Source organism: Talpa occidentalis, unplaced genomic scaffold (assembly GCF_014898055.3).
Source record: "Talpa occidentalis isolate TD23 unplaced genomic scaffold, MPIMG_talOcc4v2.1 talOcc4.3, whole genome shotgun sequence".
Taxonomy (NCBI): Eukaryota; Metazoa; Chordata; class Mammalia; order Eulipotyphla; family Talpidae; genus Talpa; species Talpa occidentalis.
The window spans coordinates 3,718,267-3,735,664 of NW_023603184.1; the positions used below are offsets into that span (position 1 = coordinate 3,718,267).

At 37.5% G+C, this 17,398-nt stretch overlaps 2 protein-coding genes across 2 annotated transcripts in view; one reads left to right on the forward strand and one right to left on the reverse strand.

Moving 5' to 3' along the window:
- LOC119254495 (olfactory receptor 4A47) overlaps positions 1-17,398 on the reverse strand; it is a 409,525-nt gene that overhangs the window by 130,167 nt on the left and 261,960 nt on the right. The gene's annotated exons all lie outside the window — the stretch shown is intronic.
- On the forward strand, positions 9,094-10,194 carry LOC119254300 (olfactory receptor 4C45-like). The gene has a single exon (XM_037521416.1). The coding sequence runs from the start codon at positions 9,094-9,096 to the stop codon at positions 10,192-10,194; it is 1,101 nt and encodes a 366-aa protein (XP_037377313.1).

The window sequence follows — 17,398 nt, forward strand, 5'->3', positions numbered from 1 at the left end:
GGGTGAAGCCTATAAGGACAAAAATACCAAGGGTCCACAAAAGTCACAGTGTTGCCCTAAATATGCATATGAAACTGTCAATGCCAATACTCCTGAACACTCTGTTCCAGCACTACAGCTAGAATGAAGTTTTATTTTAAAAACAAACAACAACAAAAAAGGACTACAGATGAAAAAAAGGTAGAGCAGTAAGGAATATCTTCAAGAAGTACTTCTATCACAATACACTTTTCCTCATCTCTGTACATATGAAAGGTGTACAAATGTCCTCCCACCACAGCCATGAATGTATTTTTATTAATCATAATACCATGAAGACAACATTCGCACATGAACTATTTTTTTTAAATTATATTTCAAGTCTGACGTTAGACAAAGAAAACAGAAAAGTTTCTGAAGACAAATGGCAGTTAGGAGAAATTACCAGTGAGATGAGAGCAAGTTGTGTCATGGAAATGGACAACAGTGACCACAGATCAGAACTGCATGACCCGACCCACACTGTGTACATACTGAAATTGAAGAGATCCAGAAGGAGTCTGTGGCTTTGACCAAATGGACCTGATTTCTCTTCTAAGCTGCATCACTAATTAGCCTTATAAATATAAACATGTTACTTCACTGCTCTACCTATTTTCTTACCTATAAAAGGGAAATGACTTTACAGATGACCATATATTATGCAAAGTAAATGATTAATATTGCTGATGAGAAAAGCTCTCACTTTAATGAGGCAGATGAAAATTAAAACTGCAAGACACTGTACTGCATTCAGAGATGTCACCAGGAATAAGGTGTGCAGGAGACAGCAGACCCTGACAGAGAAGCCGATGTCACTGCTCTGTCCTTCACCGCCATGATCATGGGAGGCAAATGTCTGTCCTAGCAGCACATCTCTTCAAAATCTATCACAAACACCACCCTTTACAAGTAGCGACAGCATACAAGTGAGCTACTATCTCAGAAAGGATATTTAATGGCACCAGTGACCAGGCCTCTGGACACTAAGAGCTCACTGATCACAATTCCCTATTCCAGGAGAAATGCCCTTGAGTATCTCTGCAGCTACCAGTGCAGGACTGGCTGGAGCAACTGTTAGTTGCCTGAGCAGAAAAGTTCTCACACTAGGATGGCTCCTGTCCCATCTGGTCCTGTGGGAGGAGGAGAAGGAAGCACCCAGGGCCAGAGACTGGAAACCTCTCTGTGCAGAGCTTCTGAATCCCAGGAATAAGCTCAGAAACATGTTCTTAGAAAGAGATTTCTCACCCAGGATTCAAATAGCATGTGGTACTGACATTTCTCATATTCTCAGGACTTTAAACCAGATCAGATTTCACTGTGTGTAAAGGTTTTTTATGCTGATAAAATAAAATTCATCTTTTAAAGATCTACATTAATTCTCAAGAAATGTAGAGTGCAATAGGGTAACAAAACTAAAACAATGATGATGATAATGTTGCTCATGATGAAAATGACCAGATGATGCTGATATGATAGCTAATTTTCACCAAACACACTGTGTGGATAAAATTCTGTCCTAAGCATTCTTTTTATGTTGTTTGCAGGCAGTAATTTATGAACAAAATTTCCTTCTGTCTTTATTCTGAGCCTCAAACTGTAGAACTTCTTTGTCTACATCATTTTGTGATTTGAACATAATGGTGACCTTACCCATAAGATTGAACATTAATAAAACATTGTTAACCCCTGTATGAAATAATCACAATGAACAGACTAAGTGTGGCCTCCTAGTGACCAGGGCTTGGGGCTGAGCCTGGGGAAGGTTCAATCTTTCAGTCATTCATTTTATGGTCTGGTTGTCCTAATATCACAATGTCATTGATGAATTCATCTGTGATCTTTCTGTCTGCTAAATCACCCCTCTACTCACACTACTATCTTTTTACTTTTTGTTGCCACCAACATTATGCTCATTTTTCCTATACCTACCATTTCCAATGGCCTCATTCTTTGCTCCATGAAAATCCATAGCACAGAAGGGCATGGGAGACTGTCTCCACCTGTGGATACCAGGTAACTGGTATGATCACTTTCTCTAATGATAAAACAGTGGCTGCAACCCATGGTAAACCCTTCACCAGCACCCTTAGAAACTCAGACGTGAAAAAATGCCATGAGATACTCTTAACCAAATAGTAATCTTGGATAATACTTCATGAGAAGAGAGAGACTAAAACAAAATCTATTTACACTTGAAGAACAATAACTAACCAACTCCATAATGGTCTTGTAGTCATAATGTGAGCTAAGTATAACCTGCTCCCTGTTTTCTAAATTTTGTAATACATCCTCTGTCATAAAAAAGCCAGTATCTGAATAAATGATAATATTTCTTCCAATAAAAACTTCTATTGCATTATGTTCAAAATGTACAGTTTGAATCTCCAATATTGTAATCAAGGTAGATTTATTATTGCAAAAGACAGTTTAACAAGAAATGAATGAGTTTTAAATAATGAGAGTAATTACAGCAGGACTCAACCCAAAATTAAAAGTGCTGATTTGCACAATTTCAGGTACATAATTACATTGTAATCTAGGCTCTTCCAGAATAAATTACTATCCCCTGCCTAAACTGAGGATGTAAAAATTATTACAGTTACATCCACAGAGAAATCTTGCACGTGATATCTTTTTTTACTTTTATTTTTTTAATTTTTCAATTTTTTAAATAATCATAATGCTTCCCCCCACCCCCTCAGATTGAGTCCTCATAGAATTTCCTTCCCCAAGGCACCCATGCACCATCACCACAGTCCCCTGTGCTCCTCCCTCCCTCCATCTCCCTCTTCCTCCCCTGCAGTATGTCTCTGGTTTATAATTGTCTGTTTTTGATATTTTGTGTTTTATACTGTTATTATTTTTTTAACACTGATGCCTTATTTGGGTCCCCTTATTGCTGTTCTAAGTGAAACCATCCGATATTTGTCTTTTTCCTTCTGGCTTATTTCACTGAACATAATTCCTTCTAGCTCCATCCGTGTTGCTGCGAATGGCATGAGTTTATCTTTTTTGATTGCTGAATAATATTCCATTGTGTATATATACCATATCTTTTTTTTTAAGATTTATTTATTTATTATTTATACAGGCACTCGGTACAGTCAGTAGTGCGGGAGGGTGAGAGAATTCACCAGAGCCAGAGCGGGGAGCAGAGCAGGCAGAAGGATCGAAGTACACTGCTGAGGGGAGCAGCAGGCGGCAGGAGAGGTCTGCGCGCCATGTGGGACACTCCCGGTGGCCGGGGAGCAGCCGGGGATCAAACCGGCGCTGCAGAGGCTGCGGGCAGCTTTGTAACCCAGTGCTCAACCGCTGCGCCACCGGGGAGGCCCTATACCATATCTTCTTGAGCCAGTCATCTATTTTTGGGCATTTGGATTGTTTCCAGGTTTTACCTATTGTAAATAGTGCTGCAATAAACATAGGGGTACGGGTGCTCTTTTGAATCAATGTTTTTGTGTCCTTTGGGTAGATTCCTAGAAGCGGAATTGCTGGATCTTGTGGTAGCTCCATTTTTAGTATACTAAGGAACCTCCAGACATCTTTCCACAGTGGTTGGACCAGTTTGCACTCCCACCAGCAATATAGGAGAGTTCCTTTTCACCACATCCTCGCCAACATTTGTTGCTTGTTTTTTTGATATGTGCCATTCTTACTAGTATAAGGTGGTATCTCAGTGTGGTTTTGATTTGCATTTCTCTGATGATAAGGGATGTTGAACATTTTTCATATGCCTGTTGGCCATTTGCATTTCCTCTTTGGAGAAATGTCTTTTCTTCTGCCCATTTCTTGACTTGGTTGTTTATTTTGTTTTTGTTCAGCTGTTTGAGTTCTTTGCATATCTTTGTGATCAGTTCCTTATCAGCTGAACAGAATGCAAAGGTATTTTCCCAATAAGTGGGGTGTCTCTCTGTTTTGGTTAATGCCTCACTTGCTGTACAGAAGCTTTTCAGATTGCTGTAATCCCAGGTGTTTATCTTTGCCTTCACTATCACTGCTTTGGTTGATGAGTCTTTAAAGATGTTCCTGAGATGCATATCTTGTAGTGTTTTACCTGTATTTTCTTCTCTATATTTTATGATTTCAGGTCTTATGTCCAGTTCTTTTATCTATTTTGAGTTGATTTTTGTGCATGGTGAGAGGTAGTGTCTAGTTTCATTTTTTTTGCATGTGGAGGTCCAGTTTTCCCAGCACCATTTATTGAACAAACTATCCATGTTCCATTACATATTCTTTGCTCCTTTGTCAAAGATTAGTTGTTCATATAAGTGTGGCTTTATTTCTAGGCTCTCTATGCAATTCCATTGTTCTGTGTGTCTGTTTTTGTTCCAAGGCCAAACTGTTTTAATTAGTATGGCTTTGTAGTATAGCTTGAAGTTTGGAAGTCCACCTTTCTCCTTTGTTTTTTCATCAGTAGGGTTTTGGCTATTTGTAGTTTTTTGTGGTTCCATATGAATTTCATCGGTATTTCCTCTATTTCTTGGAAGAATTATATGTGATATTTTAGGCCGAAAATAATTGGTGGAGTATTTATTTGGTAACAATATCCAAAACAGATTATATTATAAGGACTTGTGCCACAGCTAACTGAAAAAATAGTATGAAGTACAAAAGAAAACTGATGATATCTCAGTAATCAAAGCAAAGCATAAGCATAGAACTTTGAAAGGGAATTTTCAGATTAATTCTAGAATAATAACATGGGAAATATTTGCAGATACAGATTACTGTGCAAAAGAAAACTGATCTAGAGCATCACTGAAACTCCAGTGGAGTAGACCTAACAGGAAATAAAATATACATTAAAGCACCTAGCGTTCATGATTTATTTAACACTGCGTCAAAATGCAGCATCTTGTAATGCAGCAACAAACTTCATCTTGAAAAACATGTCCATGTCCATAAGTATTAAGATGAGAAAAAGTTAACATGACTTTATCAAATTATTTTTGTATTATTTATTTGAGGGAATACTGGTTTAAACCAGTACATATGATATTAGAGTATCAGAGCTCTTCAGATGTATGTTACCAGAACACCTTCCACCAAAGCACCCACAGTCCTGCACAATAGTCCATTGGGTCTCCTGCGTTTGCTCCCAACATCCCATGATTCTCCACCCTGGTAGTCTCAATTCTAAAATTAGATTTCTAGGGTTTGTTTGGTTTAATTTTGCCTTTTCCTTTGTCTAGTTTCTTTCTGTTCCATATATGAATGAGGATCTGTTATTTGTCTTTCACCTTTTAACTCATTTCACTTTGCATAATCACCTTCAGTTCCACCCATATTACTGCAAGTGGCAAGATTTCACCTTTTTATAGCTGAATAACATTCCATTTGTGTACATCCCATATCTTAGTTATCTACTCATCTGTTGTTGGGCACTTTGGCTGTTTTCACAACCTGATGATTGTAAATATGGTACAATGAGCACTGGAGTGCATACACCCCTTGCAATATGTGTTTTTATATTCATTGCATAGGTAACTAGTAGTAGAATTCCCTAAACATATGGTAGATCTATTTTTAACATTTTGAGACACTTTATACTAGAGGACCCGGAGGGGAGGGACAAGTCCACATTCCCACAGTGTACAGAAGTTCCTTTTCTCCACTCCCTCGCCAACACTTACTGATCCTGGTCTGTTTGATATGGGCCATTCTCCCCGGTATGAGGTGGTATCTCATTGTGGTTATGATTTAAATTGCCTTAATAAGTGATGACAAGCATTTTATCATGTGCCTGTTGGCTACATATTTATCTTCTTTGGAGAGTGTCCATTTCACTTATTTCACTTTGTTTTTTTAGTAAATAATTTTTTTATTATGGTAAAAAATAACATGGTTTCCAGAAGTGTGATTAATGGAATAAATTCAAATATTAAGGTAGAAAATAGTATTAAAGAAAAAGTGTAGAGACTGGAAGGGACTGCAAATAATAAAAGAGTTTAATAGTTAATAGTTTCCAGGTGAGCTTGGAGACCTATGAGTTATAGCAAACGCCCTAGTGTCTCCTGAGGTTCAACAGGGTTATCTGAAAAACTGATCCTATTGATTCATCAGCCTTTCTTGAACTTTGTCTTTACTTATTAACTTTTGGTGCCTTTATATACAATGGAATACTATTCAGTAATCACAAAACATAAACTCATGCCTTTTGCAGCGATGTGGATGGAGCTAAAAGGAATTATCCTCAGTGAAATAAGTCAGAAGGAAAAAGAAATATATCAGAAGGTTTCACTTATAAGAGGAATATAGGGAAATCAAATAAGACATCAGTGTAAAAAAATAATAACAATACAAAACACAACAAAACAAAAACAGACAACCCTGCCCATTTTTTGACTGGATTTTTCTTTTCTTTTGGCTGAGTTTATAGGCTTTTTTGAAAAACATTTTCAAATAAATATATGTTTTATTTATTTTTTACATCGTTGTTCATTTTTAAAAAGATTTGCTCCTCCCCCCAGGCATAGTCCCCATAGAATATCCCTCACCAATGTACCCTTAAGCCATCTCCACAGTCCCCTGTGCTCCTCCCTCCCTCCCTCTGATCCCTCTCCCTTCTCTTCCCCTGAAGGATGTCTCTGGTTTATAATTGTTTTTGTTTTGCTGTGCTTTGTACTGTTATTATTTTTTTACACTGATGTCTCATTTGGTTCCCCTATATTCCTGCTTTAAGTGAAACCATCTAATATTTTTTCTTTTCCCTACTGACTTATTTCACTGAGCATAATTCCTTCTAGCTCCAACCACGTTGCTGTGAATGGCATGAGTTTATCTTTTTGATTGCTGAATAATATTCCATGTGTATATATACCACATCTTCTTGATCCAGTCATCTATTTTTGGGCATTTGGGTTGTTTCTAGTTTTTACCTATTGTAAATAGTGCTGCAATAAACATAGGGGTACAGGTGCTCTTTTGAATCAATGTTTTTATGTCCTTTGGGTAGATCCCTAGAAGCAGAATTGCTGGGTAATATGGTTGTTCCATCTTTAGTAGTCTGAGGAAACTCCAGACAGCTTTCCATAGTGGTTAGATCAGTTTGCACTCCCACCAGCAATGTAAGAGAGTTCCTTTTTCACTACATCTTAGCCAACATTTGTTGTTGCTAGTATTTTTTTTTTGATATGGGTAATTATTACTGTTTAAGGTGGTATCTTGATGTGATTTTGATTTGCATTTCCCTGATGATAAGGGATGCTGAACATTTTTCCATATGCCTGTTGGCCATTTACATTTCCTCTTGGGAGAAATGGCTCAAGTTCTTCTGCCCATTTCTTGACTGGATTGTTTACTTTGTTTTTGTTGAGCCATGTGATTTCTTTGTATGTCTTTGTGATCAGTCCCTATCAGTTGCATGGAGTGCAAAAATTTTTTTCCCAATCAGTGAGGTGTCTCTTTGTTTTGGTTAATGTCTCCTTGGCTGTACAGAACCTTTTCAGTAGATGTAATCCCAGGTGTTTATCTTTTCCTGACTTTCTTTGCTTTGGGTGATGAGTCTTCAAAGATGTTACTAAGATGTAAGCCTTGTAGTGTTTTACCTTGTGTAGGCTTTTTGTAGCTCTTAGATGTTAGCCCCTTGTTGGACCCATGATGTGCAAAATAAACTTTCTCCCAGTCAGCAGGGTGTCTGTTCTTTCACTAGGGCAGCTTTTTGTTTTGCTGTACAATTTATTTACTTTCACTTTATTTCCATGATTGTTGGAGACAGAATCTCCAAAGTCAACCCTATCATAAAGGATTCTAAACTAAGTTCCATTTATTAATGATAACCAGACACATACGTTTAAGCAAAGCTCAACTGCATTTCTGAAACTGGGCTTTAATGATATTTGTTGGTGCCAGTGGGAGTAACTAAAACACCTTGGCTAATGCATCAACAAACATTACAACAGAGCCAATTATTAATCCTCTGAAGATTTGAAAGGGTCAATACATTCCCAAATCTTGTATGTCAGGAAGGTCTATTTAAACATTTCTCCCGAGTCAATGAAGAAAGAATTACACAGAAGGGCCCTTAAGTAAATCTCAGCAGCAGAGCTATGTATCAACAAGCTGCAGGTTTGTTCAGGAGACACTATTCTCAAGCTCAGTATGAGACAGAAGAAGGGCTTAAATCAGGAATGAAAGGATCTCTCTCCACATTGCTCATGATGTTTTCAAGAAACAAAAATTTCGCAGAATTGGTTTGAGAAAAAATGTCCAAACAAGTGAATTTGACTCACTTTTACATTTTACAGTTCTGTATACTAGCTTTTCCTGATTTGAAGAACTTTTCATGGTTCCTGTCGTTTTTAATTCACATTGACTATAGTTCAAAGGGATCCAAAAAAATCTATTTGGAAGATGTGTTTACATTTTCAGAGGAAGTCTGAAGTTCACGGGTGAATTGGTATTGGGAATTTTACAGGGACTATACCTGAAAGGAGAAAGCATACAAACATACATTGTACAAAAATTAACAATGGTGTAAAATATACATATGCATAAATTTTAAAAATTATAGAGAAAAACAAACAAAAATCCATCAACAGCGGTCTCTATGTGTGCATGTGCATTCATTCACCAAAAAAAAGTATTGAAAGCTCACAGACACCACTAATTTAGATTTATTAGTACTTGACTTTGTTGTGTCTCATACACAGTGGACTTTTAAAAGAATACTGACATTATATATTCATAATAATTCATGTCAATAAACAGATATAAATTCAAAATAATTCTTATTAGTGAAATATGTCCCAAAGTATGGAATAAAATTGTGAGATTCTTAAAGCTGAAAACAAAGTCTGGAGGTCAACTGTAATTCAACATTCATCATAACACCTAGACTCTGTGTGGTATTAGGAAGATAACTGTCACTATTCAATGACTATAATTTAACCTCCTTTCATTCTTCTTTACAAAATCTGAAAAACAACAGAAGTGAGTGGATGGTGTAGCTCCACCAATTCCGGACACCAAGACTCAAAGGTAATGGAAATTTTTAATATTGAATTAAAAATATCACTCAAACTACTGTCATCTTTCCAGATGGACTATGTACTCACACTCAAAGCTGAATCCATGGAAAGAATGAATAATGTAACAGAATTCATTCTACTGGGCCTGACCCAGAATCCAGAACTGCAGAAACTATTATTTGCTGGGTTTTTGATCGTCTACTTGATCACGTTGACAGGAAACTTGCTCATCTCCACCACCATCTTCATCAGTCCAGCTTTGGGTTCTCCCATGTACTTTTTTCTGGCTTTTTTGTCCATCTTAGATGGTTTCTACTCTACTTCCATAACACCCAAAGTGATCTTTGGCTTGATCTCTGAAAAAAACACCATATCCTTCAACGGCTGCATGAGCCAGTTCTTTGCTGAACATTTCTTTGGTGGATTTGAGGGCACCTTGTTAACTATCATGGCCTATGACCGCTATGTGGCCATCTGTAAACCCTTGCACTACACGACCATCATGAGCAGACATGTGTGCGTGCTTCTTGTGGTAATAGCAGGAGTGTTAGGGCTTCTTCACGCAGGCATCCAGATTGTGTTCATGGTCCAGTTACCATTCTGTGGCCCCAATGCCATTGACCATTTTACATGTGATGTAATGGCTCTCATGAAACTAACCTGCATGGACACTCAAACTTTGGGACCCCTGATTGCTGCCAACAGTGGCTCAATGTGTTTGCTTATTTTTTCTATGCTGATTGCTTCCTATATCATCATCCTGCGCTCCCTGAGGAACCACAGTGCTGAGGGGTGCCGCAAAGCCCTGTCTACTTGTGCCTCTCACATCACTGTGGTCATTTTGTACTTTATCCCTTGCATATTCATTTATCTAAGACCCATGACCTCCTTCCCCATTGACAAAGCTGTGAGTGTGTTTTACACCACAGTAACTCCTATGTTGAACCCTCTAATCTACACCCTCAGAAACACAGAGATGAAAAGTATCATGAAGAAACTTTGGAGCCAATTAATGAAAACTGCAGATATACAAGCCTTTCTGTTGGAGTTTAGGGGGAAAAAGTCTAAGGATACTTTAGACAGATTTAGTCTCCTTATTCAATTAGGACTGAACCGGTCAATTATTCTACCTGAATCATTTTTCTGCAATATCCCATATATTGTTGACAGGATGGACCTTTCCATTAAGGCACAAAAGATATAGTGTAGTGTGGTAATTTTAGTAGTCCCTCAATGTGTTTAATTTCTTTTAAAATAAGAAAAATGAATGCAATCCAAATATAACTGGATTATAGCAATCCTGGGAGTGGGGAGGAAGCCTACAAACAAAAATACCAAGGGTCCACGAAAGTCACAGTGTTGCCCTAAGTATGCATGTGATACTGTCAACGCCAATACTCCTGAACACTCTGTTCCAGTACTACAGCTAGAATGAAGTTTTATTTTAAAAACATACAAAAAAAAAAAGACTACAGATGAAAAGAGGGTAGAGCAGTAAGGAAGATCTTCAAGAAGTACTTCTATCACAATATACTTTTCCTCATCTCTGTATGCATGAAAGGTGTTCAAATGTCCTCCCACCACAGCCATGAATGTATTTTATTAATCATCATACCATGAAGACAACATTCGCACATGAGCTACTTTATTAAAATTATATTTCAAGTCTGACTTCAGACACAGCCAAGAGAAAAGTTTCTGAAGACAAATGGCAGTTAGAAGAAATTACCAGTCAGATGGGAACAAGTAGTGTCATGAAATGGACGACAGTGACCATGGATCAGAACTGCATAACCCGATCCACATTGTGAACATACTGAAATCAAAGAGATCCATAAGGAGTCTGCGGCTTTGAAGTCACAACTTAAGGGCTTTGAACAAATGGGCCTGATTACTCTTCTAAGCTGCATCACTAATTAGCCTTATAAATATAAACATGTTACTTCACCGCTCTACCTATTTTCTCACCTATAAAAGGTAAATGACTTTACAGATGACCATAAATTATGCAAAGTAAATAATTAATATTGCTGATGAGAAAAGCTCTCACTTTAATGAGGCAGATGAAAATTAATAAAAACTGCAAGACACTGTACCACATTCAGAGATGTCACCAGGAATAAGGTGTGCAGGGGACAGCAGACCCTGACAGAGAAGCCCATCTCACTGCTACTGTCCTTCACCGTCATGATCATGGGAGGCAAATGTCTGTCCTGGCAGCACATCTCTCCAAAATCTATCACAAACACCACTTGACAAGTAGCGACAGCATACAGGTGAGCTACTATCTCTGAAAGGATATTTAATGGCACCAGTGACAAGGCCTCTGGACATTAAGAGCTCAGTGCCCTTGAGTAGCTCTGCAGCTACCAGTGCAGGAACTGGCTGGAGTAACTGTTAGTTGCCTGAGAAGAAAAGCTCTCACACTAGGATGGCTCCTGTCCCATCTGGTCCTGTGGAAGGAGAAGGAAGCACCCAGGGCCAGAGACTGGAAACCTCTCTGTGCAGAGATTCTGATTCCCAGGAATAAGCTCAGAAACGTGTTCTTAGAGAGAGATTTCTCACCCAGGATTCAGATAGCATGCAGTATGGACATTTCTCATATTCTCAGGACTTTAAACCAGATCAGATTTCACTGTGTGTAAAGGTTTTTTATGCTGATAAAATAAAATTCATCTTTTAAAGATCTACATTAATTCTCAAGAAATGTAGAGTGCAATAGGGTAACAAAACTAAAACAATGATGATGATAATGTTGCTCATGATGAAAATGACCAGATGATGCTGATGTGATAGCTAATTTTCACCAAACACACTGTGTGGATAAAATTCTGTCCTAAGCAGCATTCTTTTTATGTTGTTTGCAGGCAGTAATTTATGAACAAAATTTCATTCTGTCAAAATTTCCTCTGTCTTTATTCTGAGCCTCAAACTGTAGAACATCTTTGTCTACAACATTTTGTGATTTGAACATAATGGTGACCTTACTTATAAGATTGAACATTAATAAAACATTGTTAACCCCTGTATGAAATAATCACAATGAACAGACTAAGTGTGGCCTCCTAGCGGCCAAGGCTTGGGGCTGAGCCTGGGGAAGGTTCAATCTTTCAGTCATTCATTTTATAGTCTGGTTGTCCTAATATCACAATGTCATTGATGAATTCATCTGTTCATTCATTGATGAATGAACAGATGAATTCATGATGAATTCATCTGTTCATGCATCAATGAATCATTCACTGATGATTCATCTGCTAAATTACCCCTCTACTCACACTACCATCTTTTTACTTTTTGTTGCCACCAACAGTGGGCTGGTGAGTATGCTCATTTTTCCTATACCTACCATTTCCAATGGCCTCATTCTTTGCTCCATGAAAATCCACAGCACAGAAGGGCACTGGGAAACTGTCTCCACCTGTGAATACCAGGTAACTGGTATGATCACTTTCTCCAATGATAAAACAATGGCCACAACCCATGGTAAACCCTTTCACCTGCACCCTTAGAAACTCAGACGTGAAAAAATGCCATGAGATGCTCTTAACCAAATAGTAATCTTGGATAATACTTCATGAGAAGAGAGGAGATTAAAACAAAATCTATTTACACTTGAAGAACAATAACTAACCAACTCCATAATGGTCTTGTAGTCATAATGTGAGCTAAGTATAACCTGCTCCCTGCTTTCTAAACTTTGCAACAGATCCTCTTTCATAAAAAAGTCAGTATCTGAATAAATGATAATATTTCTTCCAATGAAAACTTCTATTGCATTATGTTCAAAATGTAGTTTGAATCCCCAAAATTGTAATCAAGGTAGATTTATTGTTGCAAAAGACAGATTAACAAGAAATGAATGAGTTTTAAAGAATGAGAGTAATTAAAGCAGGACTCAACCCAAAATTAAAAGTGCTGATTTGCACAATTTCAGGTACATAATTACATTGTAATCTAGGCTCTTCCAAAATAAATTACTATTCCCTGCCTAAATTGAGGATATAAAAATTCTTACAGTTGAATCCACAGAGATATCTTACATGTGATATCTTTTTTTACTTTTATTTTTTATTTATTTTTTTAATTTTTCAATTTTTTAAATAATATTTGTTTCCCCCCACCCTCAGATTGAGTCCTCATAGAATTTCCTTCCCCAAGGCACCCATGCACCATCACCACAGTCCCCTGTGCTCCTCCTTCTCCCCCTCTCCCTCCTCCTCCCCTGCAGTATGTCTCTGGTTTATAATTGTCTGTTTTTGCTTTGCTGTGTTTTGCACTGTTATTATTTATTTAACAATGATGTCTTATTTGGGTCCCCATATTCCTGTTATAAGTGAAACCATCCGATATTTGTCTTTTTCCTTCTGGCTTATTTCACTGAGCATAATTCTTTCTATCTCCATACACACTGCTGCGAATGGCATGAGTTTATCTTTTTTGATTGTTGAATATATTCCATGGTGTATATATACCACATCTTCTTGATCCAGTCATCTATTTTGGGGTATTTGGATTGTTTCCAGGTTTTACCTATTGTAAATAGTGCTGCAATAAACATAGGGGTACAAGTGCTCTTTTGAATCAATGTTTTTGTGTCCTCTGGGTAGATCCCAAGGAGTGGAATTGCTGGATCTTATGGTAGCTCCATTTTTAGTAGACTAAGAAACCTCCAGACAGCTTTCCACAGTGATTGGACTAGTTTGCACTCCCACCAGCAATACAAGAGAGTTCGTTTTTTACCACATCCTCGCCAACATTTGTTGTTGCTAGTATTTTTTTTATATGTGCCATTCTTATTGGTATAAGGTGGTATCTCAGTGTGGTTTTGATTTGCATTTCCCTGATGAGGGATGCTGAACATTTTTTCATATGCCTGTTGGCCATTTGCATTTCCTCTTTGGAGAAATGTCTTTTGAGTTCTTCTGCCCATTTCTTGACTTGGTTGTTTATTTTGTTTTTGTTCAGCTGTTTGAGTTCTTTGCATATCTTTCTGATCAGTTCCTTGTCAGCTGAACAGAGTGAAAAGGTATTTTCCCAATAAGTGGGGTGTCTCTCTGTTTTGGTTAATGTCTCATTTGCTGTACAGAAGCTTTTCAGAATCCTGTGATCCCAGGTGTTTATCTTTGCCTTTACTATCACTGCTTTGGGTGATGAGTCTTTAAAGATGTTTCTGAGATGTATGTCTTGTAGTGTTTTACCTGTATTTTCTACTATATATTTTATATTTCAGGTTTATGTCCAGTTCTTTTATCTATTTTGAGTTGATTTTTGTGCACGGTGAGAGGTAGTGTCTAGTTTCATTTTTTTGCATGTGGAGGTCCAGTTTTCCCAGCACCATTTATTGAACAAACTATCCATGTTCCATTACATATTCTTTGCTCCTTTGTCAAAGATTAGTTGTTCATATAAGCGTGGCTTTATTTCTGGGCTCTCTATGCAGTTCCATTGGTCTGTGTGTCTGTTTTTGCTCCAATACCAAACTGTTTTAATTAGTATGGCTTTGTAGTATAGCTTGAAGTTTGGAAGTGTGATACCACCTTTCTCCTTTGTTTTCATCAGTAGAGTTTTGGCTATTCATAGTTTTTTGTGGTTCCATATGAATTTCATCGGTATTTGCTCTATTTCTTGGAAGAATTATATGTGATATTTTAGGCCAAAAATAATTGGTGGAGTATTTATTTGGTAACAATATCCAAAACAGATTATATTAGAAGGACTTGTGCCACAGCTAACTGAAAAAATAGTGTGAAGTACAAAAGAAAACTGATATCTCAGTAATCAAAGCAAAGCATAAGCATAGAACTTTGAAGGGGAATTTTCAGATTAATTCCAGAATAACATGAGAAATATTTGCAGATAGAGACTACTGTGCAAAAGAAAGCTGATCTAGAGGATCACCAAAACTCCAGTGGAGTAGACCTAAGAGGAAATAAAATATACATTAAAGCACCTAGAGTTCATGATTTATTTAACACTGCGTCAAAATGCAGCATCCCGTAATGCAGCAACAAACTTTATCTTGAAAAACATGTCCATAAGTATTAAGATGAGAAAAAGTTAACATAATCAAATTATTTTTGTATTATTTATTCGAGGGAATACTGGTTTAAAACAGTACTTATGATTTTAGAGTATCAGAGGCTCTTCAGATGTATGTTACCAGAACACCTTCCACCAAAGCACCCACAGTCTTGCACAATAGTCCATTGGGTCTCCTGCTTTTGCTCCCAACGTCCCATGATTCTCCACCCTGGTAGTCTCAATTCTAAAATTAGATTTCTAGGGTTTGTTTGGTTTAATTTTGCCTTTTCCTTGGTCTAGTTTCTTTCTGTTCCACGTATGAATGAAGATCTGTTATTTGTCTTTCACCTTTTGACTCATTTCACTTTGCATAATCACCTTCAGTTCCACCCATGTTACTGCAAATGGCAAGATTTCACCTTTTTATAGCTGAATAATATTCCATTTGTGTACATCCCATATCTTAGTTATCTACTCATCTGTTGTTGGGCACTTTGGCTGTTTTCACAACCTGATGATTGTAAATATGGTACAATGAGCACTGGAGTGCATACACCCCTTGCAATATGTGTTTTTATATTCATTGCATAGGTAACTAGTAGTAGAATTCCCTAAACATATGGTAGATCTATTTTTAACATTTTGAGACACTTCATACTAGAGGAACTGGAGGGCAGGGACAAGTCCACATTCCCACAGTGTACAGAGGTTATTTTCTCCACTCCCTCGCCAACACTTACTGAACCTCGTCTGTTTGATATGAGCCATTCTCACAGGTATGAGGTGGTATGATTTTCATTGCCCTAATAAGTGATAAGAGCATTTATCATGCGCCTGTTGGCTACATATTTATCTTCTTTGGATAGTGTCCATTTCACTTATTTCACTTTATTTTTTTTTTAAATATTAAATTTTATTTTTATATTCCCCCATACAATTGCAAACGCCCCATTCTGACCCCAATCCTTCCCCTCCCGCCCCCCACCCCCCAAAAAGTGTCTCTGGTTCATAGTTTTTTGTTGATTTTGATTTTCACTTTCTTATATTCATTTTCCTGGTCCCTTATTTAAGTTTTCTAGATTCCTGCTATGAGTGAGACCATCCGGTATTTTTCTTTTTCTTTTTGGCTTATTTCGCTGAGCATGATCCCTTCCAGTGCCATCCATGTTGCTGCAAATTGCATGTGTTTATCTTTTTGAATGCTGAGTAATATTCCATGGTATATATGTACCACATCTTCTTGATCCAGTCATCTATTTTTGGGCATTTGGGTTGTTTCCAAAGCTTAGCTATTGTAAACAGTGCTGCTATAAACATAGGGGTGCAGGTGCTCTTTGGAATTGATGTTTCTGTGTCCTTTGGGTAAATACCTAGGAGTGGAATTGCTGGATCATATGGAAGCTCTATGTTTAGTAGGTCCAGAAATCTCCACACAGCTCTCCATAGTGGTTGGACCAGTTTGCACTCCCACCAACAGTGCACAAGAGTTCCTTTTTCTCCACATCCTCGCCAACATTTGTTGTTGCTAGTTTTTTTAATATGTGCCATTCTCACTGGTGTGAGATGGTATCTCATGGTAGTTTTGATTTGCATTTCCCTGATTACAAGTGATGTTGAACATTTTTTCATATGTCTGTTGGCCATTTGCATTTCCTCTTCAGAGAAGTTTCTTTTTAGCTCTTCTGCCCATTTTTGACTGGATTATTTTCTTTGTTGTTGCTGAGTCTCATCAGCTCTTTGCAAATTTTTGTGATCAGTCCTTTATCATTAGTGTTGGGTGCAAAAATGTTCTCCCAGTTGGTGGGGTTCTCTTTGTTTTTGTTATTGTCTCTTTTGCTGTGCAGAAGCTCTTTAATTTGATGTAGTCCCAGCTGTTTTCTTTCTCTTCACTATCACTGCTTTGGGTGATGTGTCTGTAAAGATGTCTTTGATGTGCAAATCCCGTAGTGTTTCGCCTATATTTCCTTCTATGTATTTTATGGTTTCAGGTCTTATGTCTAGTTCTTTAATCCATTTTGAGTTGATTTTTGTGTATGGTGTGAGGTAGTGGTCAAGCTTCATTCTTTTGCATGTAGCGACCCAGTTTTCCCAGCACCATTTATTGAACAAACTTTCTTTGCTCCAATGCATAGTCTTTGCTCCTTTGTCAAAGATTAGTTGACCATAAATCTGTGGGTTTATTTCTGGATTTCTATTCGATTCCATTGGTCTGTATGTCTGTTCTTGTTCCAATACCATGCAGTTTTGATGATTATGGCTTTGTAGTATAGTTTGAAGTCTGGGAGTGTGATGCCTCCATTTCCTTCTTTTTTTTTCAGGAGAGCTTTGGCTATTCGGGGTTTTGGTGATTCCATATGAATTTCATCAATAATTGTTCTATTTCT